The following is a 15,774-nucleotide window of genomic DNA, read 5'->3' as shown; positions in this document are numbered from 1 at the left end:
AAGGGCTGTCAGCCCTTCGCAGAAGGAAGCTCCCAGGAGTGGGCAGCTGGGGAAGAGGAGGGAAAGGGTTGCGCAGAGCCAGGACGCAGGAGAGGGGCACTTTCGGGAGAAGAGGGGTTGGGAATGAGGAGGGTGAGGGAAAGAGGGGGGGGGCGGAGGGAAGTAGGAGGCCTTGGATTGGGAGGAGGAGCGCGGGAGAAGAAGAGGCAAAAGAGAAGAAGGAGGGGAGAGGAGAAGATGAGAGAGGGGGAGCGGGGTGGAGGGAGGAGGTTGGAGAGGGAGGCGGGAGGAGGGAGAGGCGGTGCCCGACGCGCCTTTTCAAGTCTCCGCGCCCCCATCCCCCCGCGGCGGCCCAGGGGGCGGTGGCGCGGCGTCGCCTCCCCCGTCGCCTCCGACCCCTCCCCCGGCCCCTCCTCCGCCCCGCGGCCCGGCCGCCCCGCCGGCGGCGCTGGGGAAATATGAAGAGGCGCTGCAGCTGCGGCGGCAGTGGCGGCCCGGGCAGCTCGGAGAGGCGCGCGCTGCAGCGGCGGCCGGGGCGGGACGCGGCGGGGCCGGGCGCGGAGAGACCCGGAGCGCGGAGACGGTCGGGCCGGGCGCGCGGGGCCCGCCGGCGCCGAGGGAGCGCGCGCCCCGCAGCCCCCGCGCCGCGCCCCCCAGGTATGGGGCCCCGCGCCGCGGCCGCCTGATCGCGGGCCGGGCCCGGCCGCTCGCAGGCTGGGGCCGAGGAGCGGAGCCGCCCCGGTGCCCCCGCGCCCGAGCGCTCGCCCCGCTCACGGTCTTCCCGGGCTGGAGGCGCGAGGGCTGAGCGCGCGCGGCGCCGCGGCGGGTCCCGGGGAGCAGGGGCCCCGGACGCCTAGCGGCTCGAGCGGTTCGGGGCGCGCCGGAGGTCCCGGAGGAGGACTGGAGATGTCCTGTCCGTGCCGCCTCCTGCTCACCTACCTGTTCCCGGCCCTGCTGCTCCACGGTGAGTGCCGGGGAGGAGGCGGGTGGCGACTGATGGCCCGGTGGAGCCCGAGGGTGGGAGCCCCGCGAGCCGCAGAAATCCTCCCGCGGAGCCTGTCTCCGCCGCGGCAGCTCCCGGTCCCCGCGCCAGCCAAGCGCAGCCCCGCTCCCTCCTCACCCCGTTTTCTAGGCTGCGCGCCCCTCTCCGCTCGCGGCGCCCAGAGCCCCGGGGCGGCTGGAGCGTTCTTTCTGGAAGGACTTTCATCTCCTGAAGCGGTTGCCCCAAGTCCTAAGGGAAACTTTTATCCACTTTTGGATTTTCAAGCTGTAGATGTCACCAAATCGCAGGCTCCGCGATCTCGTTCCCGAAGTGTCAGTGCCGGAGGGGCTCTTGACGGGGCCCACGCGTTCATGGGACTGTAAAGAGAAACTGGGATTATTTAAGCAGGAAAACAGCTCTCGCGCGGTGTTTCTGGGCCCCTTGCTAGGACTCGTGTTTTTTTGAAAGGGTGGCCATGGGGTTCTCTCCCAAGTAGACTGGACCCAGCTTCAAGGCGCAGGGGACTTCTGAGAGCCAAGCTGTGATCCTGGAAACCAGTCTAGTAAGTTCCCCGGAACCTGACTCCCTTTTTTCCTGGTGCCCTGGCTTGATCGTTTTGTTTCTGTGCTTCATGTGCCACCTTTTTCTCTGGAGCTTTAGTAAACTCTTACCCAGAGATCATCAGCGCCTTAAAAGCGTTCCAGGAATTGCTCCGAGAAAAAGAACACGATTGCCTGGGAGTCGCCAAGGCAGATTTTGTGCTAGAATGGTGTTGACCATTAGGACAAGCCGCGGCGGCTGATTCAGATGTCCCAAGCCAACTTTCCTCAAAGGGGACACCTGACTGTTCAGTCCAGCGTCTCCACCAGGAGCGCGGCTCTCCGTCCCCAATACCTACCAGGACCACCCCAAACCTCCGCAGATCACATCCGCACCCGCCAGGACACAACATTTCTGAGTGGGACCCACAGTGGATGGAGCTGCAGAATGCATTGTAGGGAGCGCTGCCCAGCAGGCTGTGCCCACACTAGAAGACCTAGATGGTTAACCTGCAGGCTGTACCTGGCTGTGTTTTGTTTTGTTTCATTTTTCTGTAGTCCTGCTTTGGGCAGGGTGCGTGGGCAGTGCAGCTCCACAGGCCTTGCAAACAGGTTGGGCTGGGCCAGACCTGCTTGATTGCCAAGGTGTCTTCTGAACTCTAGTGATTCCCAGACTTTAAAAGTCAGGATGGAAGGCTTGCAATTCGAGGGCCAAAGAGAGAAGGTATAATTATAGGGTTGCACTCCTAGGCCCATCTGCTTAGAATTACAGAGTAGTTTTCATCTTTGGCTGAAACATGAAACAAATCAGAGCCAATGAACAGATCAAACAGCAGCTGCCACACACACCAGGAAAAAAGAGGGTGAGGGAGATGAAACAGAGAAACTGTTCTCTTTTTAAAAATCTGTTGTAATATCTGTGAAGAAAAGAGATAGTATGGTGAAATGACTTTAAAATGAAAAATTACTTAACATTTGTCAAAAACAGATTTTTTTTTTTATTTTTTGCATGAAACATTGACTTTTGGAGTACAAAAGCCATCCTCAGAGATGCAACCTGGGCCAGTTCATTCTGATCTTGTTCTCCCTCCTCTGAGAGGTGGGGGTTGTAATTATACTTCCTACCCCACTCCACCCAGCTGGGATTTTAATAGCTGGCAGGTAACAAGAGCCCAAGTATGTCCATAGGGAGGTCTGGGGATAGCCCCAAATCTCCAGATTCGAATCTGAGTTGGCTTGAATCCTTGGGATCAGGGATTACCCAGACCCAGCTGTGCCCCATGCTGGAAGAACAGGCCGAACTCCAGACTCTGGAGGACTGTGGGGCCAGACCCTGCGTGTGTATGCACACGTGTGCTCACGCTATGTGCACACATGTGTTCACACTATGTGCATGTGTGTGTATGACAAAGAGGATAAAAGATTAAAAAACAAAGGTTTGCAAAGTGTAATTGGATGACATGGATAACCCTACAAAAAGTTATCCCATTTAAAAGTGAATTTGCAGTGACAAAGTTATTAATATTGAAGTCCCCCAAAGGATCTACTTAGATCCTGCAGAGAATGTCCGACTCTAGGGAAGAAGATAAACGGGGTAGTTGTTCAGTATATAAATCCTCAGGAGTTAAGAAAGGCGTGTCATAATTCATTAGGATAAAGGAAAACACCAGGAAAGAATTGGGTATTCTCCCCCCCCCCTTTTTTTTGCCTGATTTGAAGTAGTTTTGACAAAAAGTGGGTATTAATCAGCCTAACCTAAGAGAATGGCTCTGTCGTACTGTAGTTAGGGGTTTTGCAAGCACTTAAAATTCTGTAGTAACAGATGGTGCTTGATCACATATTTTAGTAGGCATCCTAAGTCTGAAGAAATTAGAACTCTCCTTAGAATGGCTTAATGATTTCTTCCTGATAAATAAGCATTTTATTTTGCTAACCATGAGGCACCATTTGTCTATTAATGGTAGTGATTAGTAGGTAAAAACATATTTCTGTGATTATGCATGTACTGTGACAAACATTAATAAATTTAGTTTTAGACATCATTAGACATTGTTACACGATAAGTCACATTAGTATGATTAAAAAGTACACAGGCCTTCATGAAGATTCTGTGTGAGGATACTATTAGATTTGGCATCCAATTTTCATTTTTTTTTGTTACTTTTATTTCAACTAATTGCAAGTTATAAGTCACCTTTAGGTCCTATTGGTGAGAAAATTAAGCTCTGGTAAGACTAGAGTCCATGGTTTATTTTTGCTGTTTTTTTTTAAACTGGAAATGTAGTGCAAACTCAAGTTCCAAATTTGATGGCATAAAAGTATACATGTCAGTGTTACTTTCCTCTCCCTCAACTTCTAAAAACAATTGCATTTCTTAATCCAAATAAAACCTATTGGCTGTCGTGAAGGTATGCAGCTGGAAGATGTCCATTATCACTGTTTTCGTTGCTTAGATGAAAAGCCACAAAAATCATTCCCTTCCAAAAACACCGATTAGCATGAGGTATTCCAGAATAAATGGTGCTTTAATGTAGAGCAAAGTGATAATTCTCTTTGATTTTAAGTTTTGGCGCTGATGTTGACAGAGATGTTCTTATTCCCCACTGCTGTTTACTTTTTGTAAAATTCATTGACTTTTCTGAAAGGTGAAGACATTTTTTAGCTATTCCCTTTTATTCAAGCATATATTCTTTCAAAAATTTTTAAAAACTATATATTAACAAATGATAGCTTAATAAACAAAGTGTGAGGAAATATTTTAAATAGGGTAAAAAAGGAATCTTAGAAATGCCATTTTACTGTAGATAGTTCTTGTAAACAAGAAAACATTGTCTTTTCTGCTCCTTTCCCCCCTTAGTCATAAAATGAAAATGTTAAAAAGGAATATGACTCATCTGTTCATAGCAGGGCAATATTCTTAGACAGATGTTAAATATTATTTTGTGAAATAAATTGACTTGCTTCAAACATATGGTGAAGCAGATCTATAATCGCCATGTTCATTCTTTTAAAAAATATATATATTTTATTGTTTTTTTTTTTACAGACAGGAAGGGAGAGGAATAGAGAGTTAGAAACTTTGATGAGAGAGGAACATCAATCAGCTGCCTCCTGCACACTCCCTAGTCGGGATGTGCCCGCAACCAAGGTACATGCCCTTGACCGGAATCGAACCTGGGACCTTTTGGTCCGCAGGCCGACGCTCTATCCACTGAGTCAAACCGATCAGGGCCGCCATGTTCATTCTTTAAAAAAATGTTTTTATTGATTTTATAGAGAGAGGAAGGGAGAGGGAGAGAGAGAAATATTGATGAGAGAGAAACGGTGAATGGCTGCCTCCTGCACACCCCCCACTGGGGATTGAGCCCGAAACCTGGGTATGTGCCCTGACCGGAATTGAACCAGCGACCCCCTGGCACATGGGACAGCATTCAATCAACTGAGCCATACTGGCCTGCTACCATATTCATTCTTTTTCTACCTAAATGATAAAAGAACTAAACATGAGTGGATAATAGAGCTGTGTAATTGCATACTGTTTAGGGACAGTATAAAGAAAAGCCTGAAGTGTTTAGGAATAGAAACATAAAATGATAGGTTAGTGATTATATACCTCTACTGAAAGCTACGTAGCAGGGCATGTCAATAGACTTTGCCTATAGAGTCGAAGTGATTACAGAGGAAACTTTAGTAAAAAACCTGCCATCATCGTCCAATTGTGACTTCTCACTCTGTCAAGATTTTATATGTATAGGTCGTTCAGGTCTCTTCAATCGCGGAATAAAATTATCCTGGAAAGTCACATGATAGGTACCTAGGTAGAAAAGGGATATGATGTCACTCCAGAATAATTAACGGTATTCTGTTCTCTAAGGTTTTCCAGATGGTTCAGATACCCTACTGTGTGCCAGGTGTCACTGCTTGCTAGGGACAGGAGTTGTGAGGAGGAGCAGTCCCCCTTTCCTGAAGAGTCCTGCAGAATATCTAGGGGTGAGGAAGAAAAGCTTATTGCAGAGCCCCAGAGCTGGGAGGATGGCGCTACCATTGACTGCAACCTCCCCCCCCCCCCCGCCCTTCCAGGAGTCCCAGCACACCACACACACACACACACACTCATGCACGCACGCGCGTACACGCACACCATATGCACACAACTGTGCTGAAGAGCATGGGTGTGGCAGCAGTAGTGAGCTACGGACCCCGAAACATAAATTTAGCAAATGATGGCTCAACCCTGATATCTAGCCTGGGGACCATGGCATCAGAAGAAAAAGACGTAGAAAATTATCTCGTGTTCAACTAAAGTCAAACGGAGCCAGGAATTTGAAATCTTGACTTCATTATACTTCTCTTTTAGATAGGAAGTTTTAAAGATTGCAAAACCAGCTCTCTCTGCTTCTATCTAAAAAAAATAATGGAAGTAAAAACAAGAGCCTGTTAAGCACAGGTACCCATATGGTAGTAAAATCTAGTACGTCTGTGATACATACACGCTTTTATTCCCAAACATGAAAAGCTGTGCTGGAGTTGATCTAGCAGTATTCACTTCAAAGCACACATTTACTGTAATGACTGCTTATTTAATTGGGCAGGGCAATTTCATGGCTAAGTAATTACCTGCATTTAATCTAATCAGTCTCATTTTATCTGCTTCAAGTTTTGAGGTATCACACCGGTTCTAACTTGAGAATATTTTCTCACTCTGATTATCAAAGGATTGCATGTCACATTATATAAAATACAGAAACATGCAAAGTGAGCTAGAAAATAATCATTTAAAACCCTCTACCAAGAGACAACCATTGTTATTATTTTGATATTATACTTAGTTAGCCTTTTTAGTTGTTTTTGTAAGCATTGAAGTACATATATAGACACTAATCTGATCAAAGGTTAGTTTTCAACGTGTGCTTGGAAATTGGTTCCTTCCCAACTAATTTTACATTTCATTGTGTGTAACTTGGTCTGGAACTTTTGGTTCTAATCTAGATAGACAGGTGAAAAACTAAAGAATATATCTAGAAAAATCGGGAATGTGAATATGGAATATATTGTCTGTACTTTTCCTCTCCCATGTAAGAAACAATGGTCCATGCCTAAAAGATAACCTCACACATAGAAGTCTCTCAACTCTTTATTGAATGTATGAATATTGACTTTCAAAAGGCAAGCAGTCACTGCACCCCTTCACCCTTCTGTGTGGTCCCATCAGTGGCCTGGGTTGCTCTTGAGGGCACCATGGGTTTAGGAATAAGCTTTGCTGTGGATGACTATAGTAGAAGCCCTATCTTTGCCCCTGTGAAAACTGCTAAGCAGTCCTTAGAATGCTTAGAATGCATAATCTGACCAATTCAGTTAGCCGGTCACATAGGCTTTGTATTTAGGTGTAAATCTCTGCAGAAATGGTCAACCCTACGCTTCCTTTCTTTCAGGAAATCTGTTTGTTTGTTTTATTGGATAGCATTGGGATTTTTCACTCTCAGAAAAGTAGGCTATTGCATTGATGATAGCAATTAAGATCATTCTACAGTCATTTAGGATTATTGTTGTGGAGTAATTTATTCCTTGGGAGTAAATCACTCATGATATATACATACATGCACAAACACATACACACACAGGTGCACACATGTGTGCACATGAATAAACACTCCAGAACCCCAGGATCTCATTCAGTTCTCTGGAAGTGGTACTCTATAAAATTGTACCCTGAAGTCTTCAAGAATTAATTTGTTTTCAACAGGTGAACAATTTCCTTCCAGAGTCTACTTTTTTCTCCTACACTTGTCATATTATTTGTGGTACATTATAACTTCTTCTGGGCCCAGGTCATGGACCCTGAAGCTGGAGACCATTCTGTAGTGAAGCATTCTGATAATCTCCTGATTCCCAATTCCACTGAACTGGGAACAGTGCTAAGGAGAGCTTCCAGTGTAGTTGATATCATGGGCTAGCTCTTTATGAAACACTTAACAGTAAAATGTGGTCCTCTACTTACTCCTTTCTTTACCTATATAGTAACTATCATTTGACAATTGAGACAAAATATGCATAATGTGGATTTAAAGTGTTTACAAACTTTAGTTATCACCATTATTATAATTATTGCTTTATACAGAAAAGGGGCACATATCAGATGATTTAATCCAAAGCTACCTTGAAGACTGAAAACTCACAGCTATTTTCTTACTTTATGGTTGTTGTTTAATTCTTAGAGAAACTTTTTTCCTTGGATTAATTTACAGCAATATCTTAACGGGAACCCAATTAATTAGTCTTCTCAATTAACCAAAACAAAGAGAATCCTCAAATAATAGGCTTTATCACTGTTGTCTTATAAGAAAAACAAGCGGGGGGGGGGGGAACCCCTTCATGGCTTAAACAGAGCTGTTACCCTGTTCACTCCAGTACCTCTGTATCTAAAGTTCTATCCTACGGGCAGTGATGTTCCTAGTGACCTTGAGCCACTTTAAGAACCTGAGTCATCTGAGAAAGGTCATCTTGTCAACTGCATTCAACATATAATGACAGAATTTTCAACAACCAAATATTGTGATTAGCGAGAGCCTCCTTCATCATCTCTACCCTTGTTCTCTTACATCTAGGCCAGTGAGACCTTAAGAGCTTCAAGGTCAGAAAAACTTATCTTTATTCTCCTTTATGCTTCCGGCCTCTAAAATATGTTGAGTAACAATGAATAGGTATTTGTTAAACTGAGTGGAACTTGTCAACAACCACAGAAACCAGCACTTTGGGTTCTACCCTCTTCTGCATCAGTTAACTGTGCATGAGAGCCGGGTGTCTTTACTCTGAGCACTCCGTCCTTCCTAGAGCTCAGAGTGAGCCTGCCTCTGGATGACTTTTACCGTCATTTTACCTGTACTATTAGCTAGGAAGGACTTTTTGAGAGCGGTCTAAGAGCCTAATTATTATTTAAAATTACAACAGCTAACATTTAATGAGAACTTTATGCCAGACCCTGTGTTAAGAAAAGAAACCACCTCTAAGAGATGAGTAGTGTCATCCCCTCTTTGCAGGTGAGCAGATTGAAGCTGAGAGGTTAATTTAAGGTCACAGTGCTAACAGTATGTTTCATCAGTAGTAATATATATATTTGAAGATCTTTGCAGTGGATGTATATCTTAAGGTCAGTGAGGTTTCAGCCTTTGTTAGCCTGCAGACGGCAGTTATGAGAGGATGACACTGTCTTTGCCTGGACACAGCTGCTCATCAGATGCACAGATGTCATTACATCGCTCACTTCCTTTATGTGCATCCCTGGTACCCTGTATCTTGAGTTTAGTGGCAAATAGGCTGGTTTTGAAAATAGAGTAAACATTTGAGCCAAGCATGCTGTCTCTTTTTCCTCCATAATTCTTATAAATTACACTCTCGGCACAGAAGAAAAATTACTCACTGTGAAAATCAGACAGGCCTCTTTTTTTTAATCCTTACCTGAGGATATGTTGCCTCCGGTACACTCCTGGACTGGGGATCAAACCCACAGCGTGGCTATGTGTCCTGACTGGGAATTGAAACTGTGACCCTTCAGTTCATGGGACATGGCTCCAACCAACTGAGCCACAGCAGCCAGGGAAGACAGGCCTCTTGACCGAGCAGTGGAGTGCTGTTTGACATTAGTGAAGCAAATATTGATCACTGGAGAAAGAACTTCAATTTAGTATCTCCTCACAGGGAAACAATCAGTTGCTTAGAAAGAGAGACATCAACAGAAAGATGAGGATGTGTTTGTGTTGTGTTATTGAGATAGGTGCACAGCAAAGGAATTACCTGTTACATATGAAGCAATGCAATAAAGGCAGGAGATTGCCACATCTTTTTGAATAGGTAAAAGAAACGTCAAAGCAACCAGAGGCTGCTGTGCATGATTCATGGATATCTAAAGACTGTTAAGGCATCATGTCATCATTTAAACACAAGTGCTTTTGCCTTGTAATAAAATAATGGTGTATTTTAACAATCATTGAAGTCTTGGGTTGGATGAAATCCGTTAAGTGGCACATCCAGTTTTTAACTCAAGCAGCGTAGCTCTGGAGATTTCACGCATATCCACTATCCTCCAGGCTTTTTATCTTCATAGGAAGACATTTTCAGGGTTTAAAGGGTTTTACAAATCAATTTTTTAGCACATAGCTTGGTTGATAGTGAGTTGATGGCATCTTTACTGAATGTTTAGTGTCATATTTAAAGGAGAACCTTCCTCAACTCCCAGTGTCTCATGACTTGAATTCAAATCCACTTTGTTAGCTGTTTCATAATTGATTACCAGACAGCATGTTGTACTATGTTTTATTTCTTGACTTCCTAACAAGGAATTCAGGAAATGGTTCCTATCATCAAGATAATTATTTGGGGTTGGTGGAGGTCCAGTAAGTTGTGTCTTTCTCTCTAGTTCTGACCTAATTGAGAGATCCACACAGGTGCCAGGCAAATAGGGATCACATTAGAAATCATGATAAATACTTGTTCAGAAGACACAGTATGGACAGCAGTCCATAGTAGGATGGCGAATAGTTCATCCCTGGATTTCCACCTGGTACAGTGCCACAGCTCAACAACTGAAGGGGCAGGGTCCTTACCATCATGTGGTTTTCCAATCTCCTTTTCCAATCTTCATTTAGTTGAATCATACCCATAGTGTCTTTGCCTCGTTGCCTTTCACTTCATTTAAGCTCTGCGAGAACAGTCGAGGCTGCTGTTGCATCCCAGGGGAGCATTTTACTCAGAGGAAGAACCCGAGATTGCCCCTGTGTAGACTTATCTTCTCAGACCTTTCGATGAGACTTTTCAAAGGACCTTCGATAGAAGTCAACACTCTGATCAACCTTCTGAATCTTGGCAAATTTCTGCATATTTTATAAATGTTTGCATGTTATCAACCTGCGGGTCTGAGTTTCTCCAGTAGATTTTCATCATGTTGGTATAAATCTCTGTATTCTGGGTCTAACTTTTCATTTTCAAAATATCTGTGATAAACCATGATTACTTTTTGAAATTATTCAGTTGTATCTAATTGCCTCCTCATAGGTAGCATGCTAATGGATGCATTTCATCTATTTTGCATATATTTAAATTTTATTTTTGTATGTATGTCTAGCTAACATAGTGCTGAAAATGTAGTAGATACATAATAAAGACCTATCGACTTGTTAATTACGTCAGTAGTGAATCTCAAAGGAAACAGTAGGCTTTCAGATTATAATTCCATTTGTTTTCATTGCTTTATTCTCAACACTAGACTGGTGAGAATTTACTACTGTTTGTAGGATAAACTACTTACACTGCAGATGAACTTAGGCCTAGTATTCCTTTACCCCTGGGAAATAAAAAATGTGCAGCCTTCTTGTAATCACTCTGAATTTTAAACTCCATATTGTGTATCTAGTCACCGACTTTGTGGGGGTGAGAAGGGGCTGGACTTGGAGGATATTGGGGGAAATGTCATGCCTCCATTGTAGGGCAGGTATATGACTTGCTCCACTGACAAGGCGTCCATTTGGAGACTGAGAAACCAGAAGACACAGGCCCTGATGTGAGCAGATGGGAGCCACATGAGGGAGCAGATCACAGTTAGAAGTTTTGGGAGCTGTTCCATGGGCCTTTTTCCATTCCATCAAAATTCCCTTTTTTTTTTTTTTTTTTTTAAATATATTTTATTGATTTTTTACAGAGAGGAAGGGAGAGAGATAGAGAGTTAGAAACATAGATGAGAGAGAAACATCGATCAGCTGCCTCCTGCACATCTCCTACTGGGGATGTGCCTGCAAACCAGGTACATGCCCTTGACCGGAATCGAACCTGGGACCTTTCAGTCCGCAGGCCGACGCTCTATCCACTGAGCCAAACCGGTTTCGGCCAAAATTCCCTTTTCACTGAGGCTGGTCTCCTCGCTCTTTCCCTTCCTCACCTAAACGTGCCACTGACATGTCACCCTTCCTGTCCCATCTCCCTTCAGTCTCATCTCCTCCTCTTTGGCGTCTCTAGGACATGTCCATTTCTCCCCTCTACATGCCCCAGTAGCATTCGTTTGTCAGCACTGCAAAACTGCTCATTTACATGCATGACCTTTGCTATTTCATAGATGCATGGATCGGAGCTCAGGCTTTGTTAGGAACTAGCCAAGTGACCTCATGCAAGTCCATGTTCATTATCACCATAGACCTGTTTTCTCACCTGGGAAATGATCTCCAGGACACTTCCCACTTTGGACTGTGTATTTCTGAAAGCAGAGGCAGTGATAAAGCCTGGTGGGGTCAGGGTAGGTGTGTGTTTCCCGCCCGCATTGATTTTCCTGCCACAGAGGTGGGTCTTCAGCCTGATGCGCGTCTGCTGTCACCCACCTTCCCGCTGACTCCCACTATTCTTTTTCAGGGCTGGGAGAGGGTTCTGCCCTCCTTCGTCCAGATAGCAGGTCGCATCCTAGATCCTTAGAGAAAAGTGCCTGGAGGGCGTTTAAGGAATCACAGTGTCATCACATGCTCAGACATCTCCACAATGGAGCAAGGATCACTGTGCAGATGCCACCGGCGATCGAAGGCCACTGGGTGTCCACTGGGTAAGAGGGCCAGGGCAGGAGGGACCGGGGAGCACACTTCTGTGGGAGGCCCTTCTTACGGCTTCTCGGACTCAGATGCACATAGACTTTATATAATGTGTGATGATTCAGGTGTTGTCTAACTTCTAAGAGCCAAACAACGCTTTGAAATTCTGGTTGGTAAAGAAACAGAGCTGAGTACTGTAGAAATCGCAGCTAAAGCAGAGATGATATTGCACCACAGGGTGTGAGTGAATAGGTCCTTGTTTACTGAATCTGTGGGACCACTCCTGTATAAAAAGAAACCATTAGCAAGTGAAATTAGGAGTCTGTGTTTCCCCAACCCTGAAACATGACTTGCAAGTTTCTGATGGTCTAAATATTCCAGCCATATTCTGGTAATTTAATATGTGGCTTTAGGGTTCTAAGAGTAAGTTAAAAGGTTCTCAAGCTACCTCTACTAGGCAGGCTGTAGTTCTTGGATTCTTTTCGAGGCTGCGGAGCTGAGTTTTATCCCAGTTTGAGCTCTGGCTTATCTTCCATGAGAGCTTTTAAAAATAGCCTAGTGGCAGACCTGCAGTTTTTCTCCTACCCATTAAATTGTTGAGAATTAACAAGGCTAACTCTGGGATCTGATCACTTCTCCCCTGCAGCCTCTGGGTCCCTTGGGGAGGGATCAAATAAATATGCAGAAGGAAAAGGAATTTTATAAGATGATGAAGACCCAGAGGCTTTTTTCCATAAAAAAATGGAGTTTCTCAAAATAAGTACATGATAAATATTTGCACAATGTTAATGTGATGTCCTTTTTAAATAATTTATTGTTTTATTTAACAAATATTTACTGAGTATACAAATAATAACTGTGTGCCAAGTATTATTCTAGATTTTGTGTTTACAACAGTGAACACAATAAACATGGTCCCTGTCTTCAGGAATTTTACAAATAAACACACAAAGAAGTACTATGATGAGGGGGGAAAAAACAACAGGTGCTACAGGAGACTACCAGGGGCCCTATTTTAGGACAGGGGGGGTCAGAAAAGGTTAGCAAAGAAGAGGACACTTGAGCTAAGATGTGGTTGGCTATGCAAAGACTAGGGGAGGGGCTTTCCATCTGGAAGAACTAGCAAAGCCTGGGTGGAGAAACCCCTGGTGCAGAGCCCTGTGGCTGGGGTGTAGACACCAAGGAGAACAGCTCCAAAAGAGGCTGCCCAGGAGGGCGGGTTCAGCTCCCAGGGCACCTCGAAGCCAGGGCTCCTCTGTGAGTTTAGCTTTTAATCTAAGAGAATGAAAAGTCATGGATATGTTTTCAACAAGGGCCATGCTTCAGACATGATTCAACTCTGGCACTCTGGCTGCCGTGTGGCACTTGGATGGTAGAAAGCATGACTTGGGGATGACCAGTGAAAAGACTTGCAACAGTTCCCGCTAGAGATGAAGGAGGCATAGGTTAAGGATGGCGATGGGGCGGACAGAGAGGTGGATAGACTTGACATGTGCTGAACTCCAGAGGCCAAATCAGCAGATGATCAGTGCTTAAATAAAATATTAAAAGTAAGTGATCTTCTTAGCTCAGCCTCGAGGGATGTTAATCGCAGCTCACATTTAACTTCTCTTTCTATGGGTGAGAAACATACCTAGGTTAAAACCTTCTGAGCCGTTTGTGCTCCTGTTGACCCAGTCCAAGTATTTCTGGCCTAGGAATCTAGCATTTATCTCCTGCTACAGCAAAATACATTTTGTTGTCAACCGCGCAAAACAAAAGGAACTTTTATTACTTTTGTTATGTTAGCTTTATTTTACTAATTGCCTCTTTATTTTTCTAGGTGGGGGGGGGGATTGATTTTGACTGGCTGGAGGGTGGATTTCTGATTGCCTTTAAGTGACGCCTCCCCAAGAGGAGATTTAATTTCAGGACAATGGACATCTAGCCCCTGCCTGCTGTAGACAAGCTCCATGAAGCAGAAGTTGTCGGGAAACCAGGCATTTCTGAACTCGCATAGGGAACTTCTTTTATCAGCCAGAAATATACTATTTTTCCTTCTTCCTACCAGTGAGGGAGACATTTCGCTGTCAGTTAGACCCATGGGTGGAACTGCTGATGGCAGGTTTCTGCTCTCCTGGCTTGTTCACAAAGTGAAACAGAGGCTTTCTGCTGTAGAGCGATTAGACGCATAGCACTGGGGCTGGACTGCTCTGGGCCACCCTGTGGCTCAGATGCTGGCTGGTTATGGGACCCTGGCCCTGCTTCTTAATCACTTGTGCCTCTGTTTCCCCATCTGTAAAATATGGGCAATAATAATACCTACCTAACTCATAGGTTATTGTGAGGATTCTGTGAACTGGTACGTATACAGGACTTAGAATAGTGTAAGCATTTTGTTATTATTACTGTAACACTATAATGAATCTTAACACTATAATCAATCTCCACCTCGTGCCTTTGGGCTTAAATAAAGTCTTTCTTTCTCTTTTCTTCTTCAGCTGTGAGGTGAGGTCGGGCCCAGAGTTCATCACAAGGTCTTACAGATTCTACCACAATAACACCTTCAAGGCCTACCAGTTCTACTATGGCGGCAACCGCTGCACCAGCCCCACCTACACGCTCATCATCCGAGGCAAGATCCGCCTGCGCCAGGCCTCCTGGATCATCCGCGGGGGCACGGAGGCCGACTACCAGCTGCACAGCGTGCAGGTCATCTCCCACACGGAGGCGGTGGCCGAGAGGCTCAGCCAGCTGGTGAACCGCACGTGCCCTGGCTTCGTCCCCGCCGGAGGTGCCTGGGTGCAGGACGTGCCCTACGACCTGCTGCAGGAGGAGGACGGCTGCGAGTGCACCAGGGCCGTGAACTTCGCCATGCACGAGCTGCAGCTCCTCCGGGTGGAGAAGCAGTACCTGCAGCACCACCTGGACCGCCTGGTGGAGGAGCTCTTCCTTGGCGACATCCACACCGATGCAGCCCAGAGAACGTTCTACCGGCCGTCCAGCTACCAGCCCCCCCTGCAGAACGCGAAGGTACCCCGATGCTGACTACCTCAGGGCCCTTCAGTGAAGTAAAATGAGGGACCTAAAGGCATGTTGTGTCCCTGGGGTCGGAGGGACCCCATGACAGAGAGAGAGAGAGAGCTGAGTCATGAGGGAGGTAATGGCGGGAGGTGAGAGGAGTCTCAGAGGACTTCTGGGACAGGGACCCATAGCCAGTGTCAGGAGACCTGGGTCAGCCACCAATGTGCTCTGTGATCTGGGGCCTCGGTTTTCGTATTTGATGTGGGTGGTGGTTCTAGGGTTGGTGGTGTGGTAGGGTCTTGGGTGGTTGTCCTAGAAAACTCCCGAGGCTCCTCTCAACTCAAATACTCTAGGAAATGTCCTCTTGGGATGGGTGGTTAATAAAGGAAAGCATGATGGGAACATGGGAAAGACAGAGGAGCACAGCACTGAGCCCAGCCCTGGGGGCGGCAGGAGGCTCCTGGGAGCAGCTTCAGTGCTGTTTGCGTTGGGCTGTAGACCCCATGAAGATCTCTGCCCACATGACTGCTTTCAGACTTCACCGCGACCCTCTGAGGCAGACCTTAGCACCCTCATAGGCAGAAGAGGCAGCTAAGGTTCAAGGGTTTGGCCTCCTGTCCTAGGTCACCCAGTTAGTTTCAGGGGAACTTGAACCCAAACCTCTTTCTCCAGACCCCACCCTTGACTA

The 15,774-nt window shown here is 45.7% G+C and overlaps 1 protein-coding gene across 2 annotated transcripts in view; it reads left to right on the top strand.

Moving 5' to 3' along the window:
• Nucleotides 1–678: 678 nt before the first annotated feature.
• APCDD1 (APC down-regulated 1) overlaps nt 679–15,774 on the top strand; it is a 35,480-nt gene continuing 20,384 nt past the window's right edge. The window contains exons 1-4 of one of the 2 annotated variants that reach the window (XM_036321743.1): nt 681–964; nt 1,479–1,544; nt 11,914–12,097; nt 14,564–15,095. In XM_036321743.1, the coding sequence (XP_036177636.1) occupies nt 12,018–12,097; nt 14,564–15,095 (612 nt within the window). In that variant the 5' untranslated portion in view covers nt 681–964; nt 1,479–1,544; nt 11,914–12,017. Of the gene's footprint in view, nt 965–1,478; nt 1,545–11,913; nt 12,098–14,563; nt 15,096–15,774 lie in introns of both variants that reach the window. The other variant, XM_036321742.1, reaches the window with a different exon arrangement.

This window comes from Myotis myotis, unplaced genomic scaffold (genome assembly GCF_014108235.1).
Source record: "Myotis myotis isolate mMyoMyo1 unplaced genomic scaffold, mMyoMyo1.p scaffold_m19_p_9, whole genome shotgun sequence".
Classification (NCBI taxonomy): Eukaryota; Metazoa; Chordata; class Mammalia; order Chiroptera; family Vespertilionidae; genus Myotis; species Myotis myotis.
This window is presented reverse-complemented; position numbering and strand designations above follow the sequence as displayed.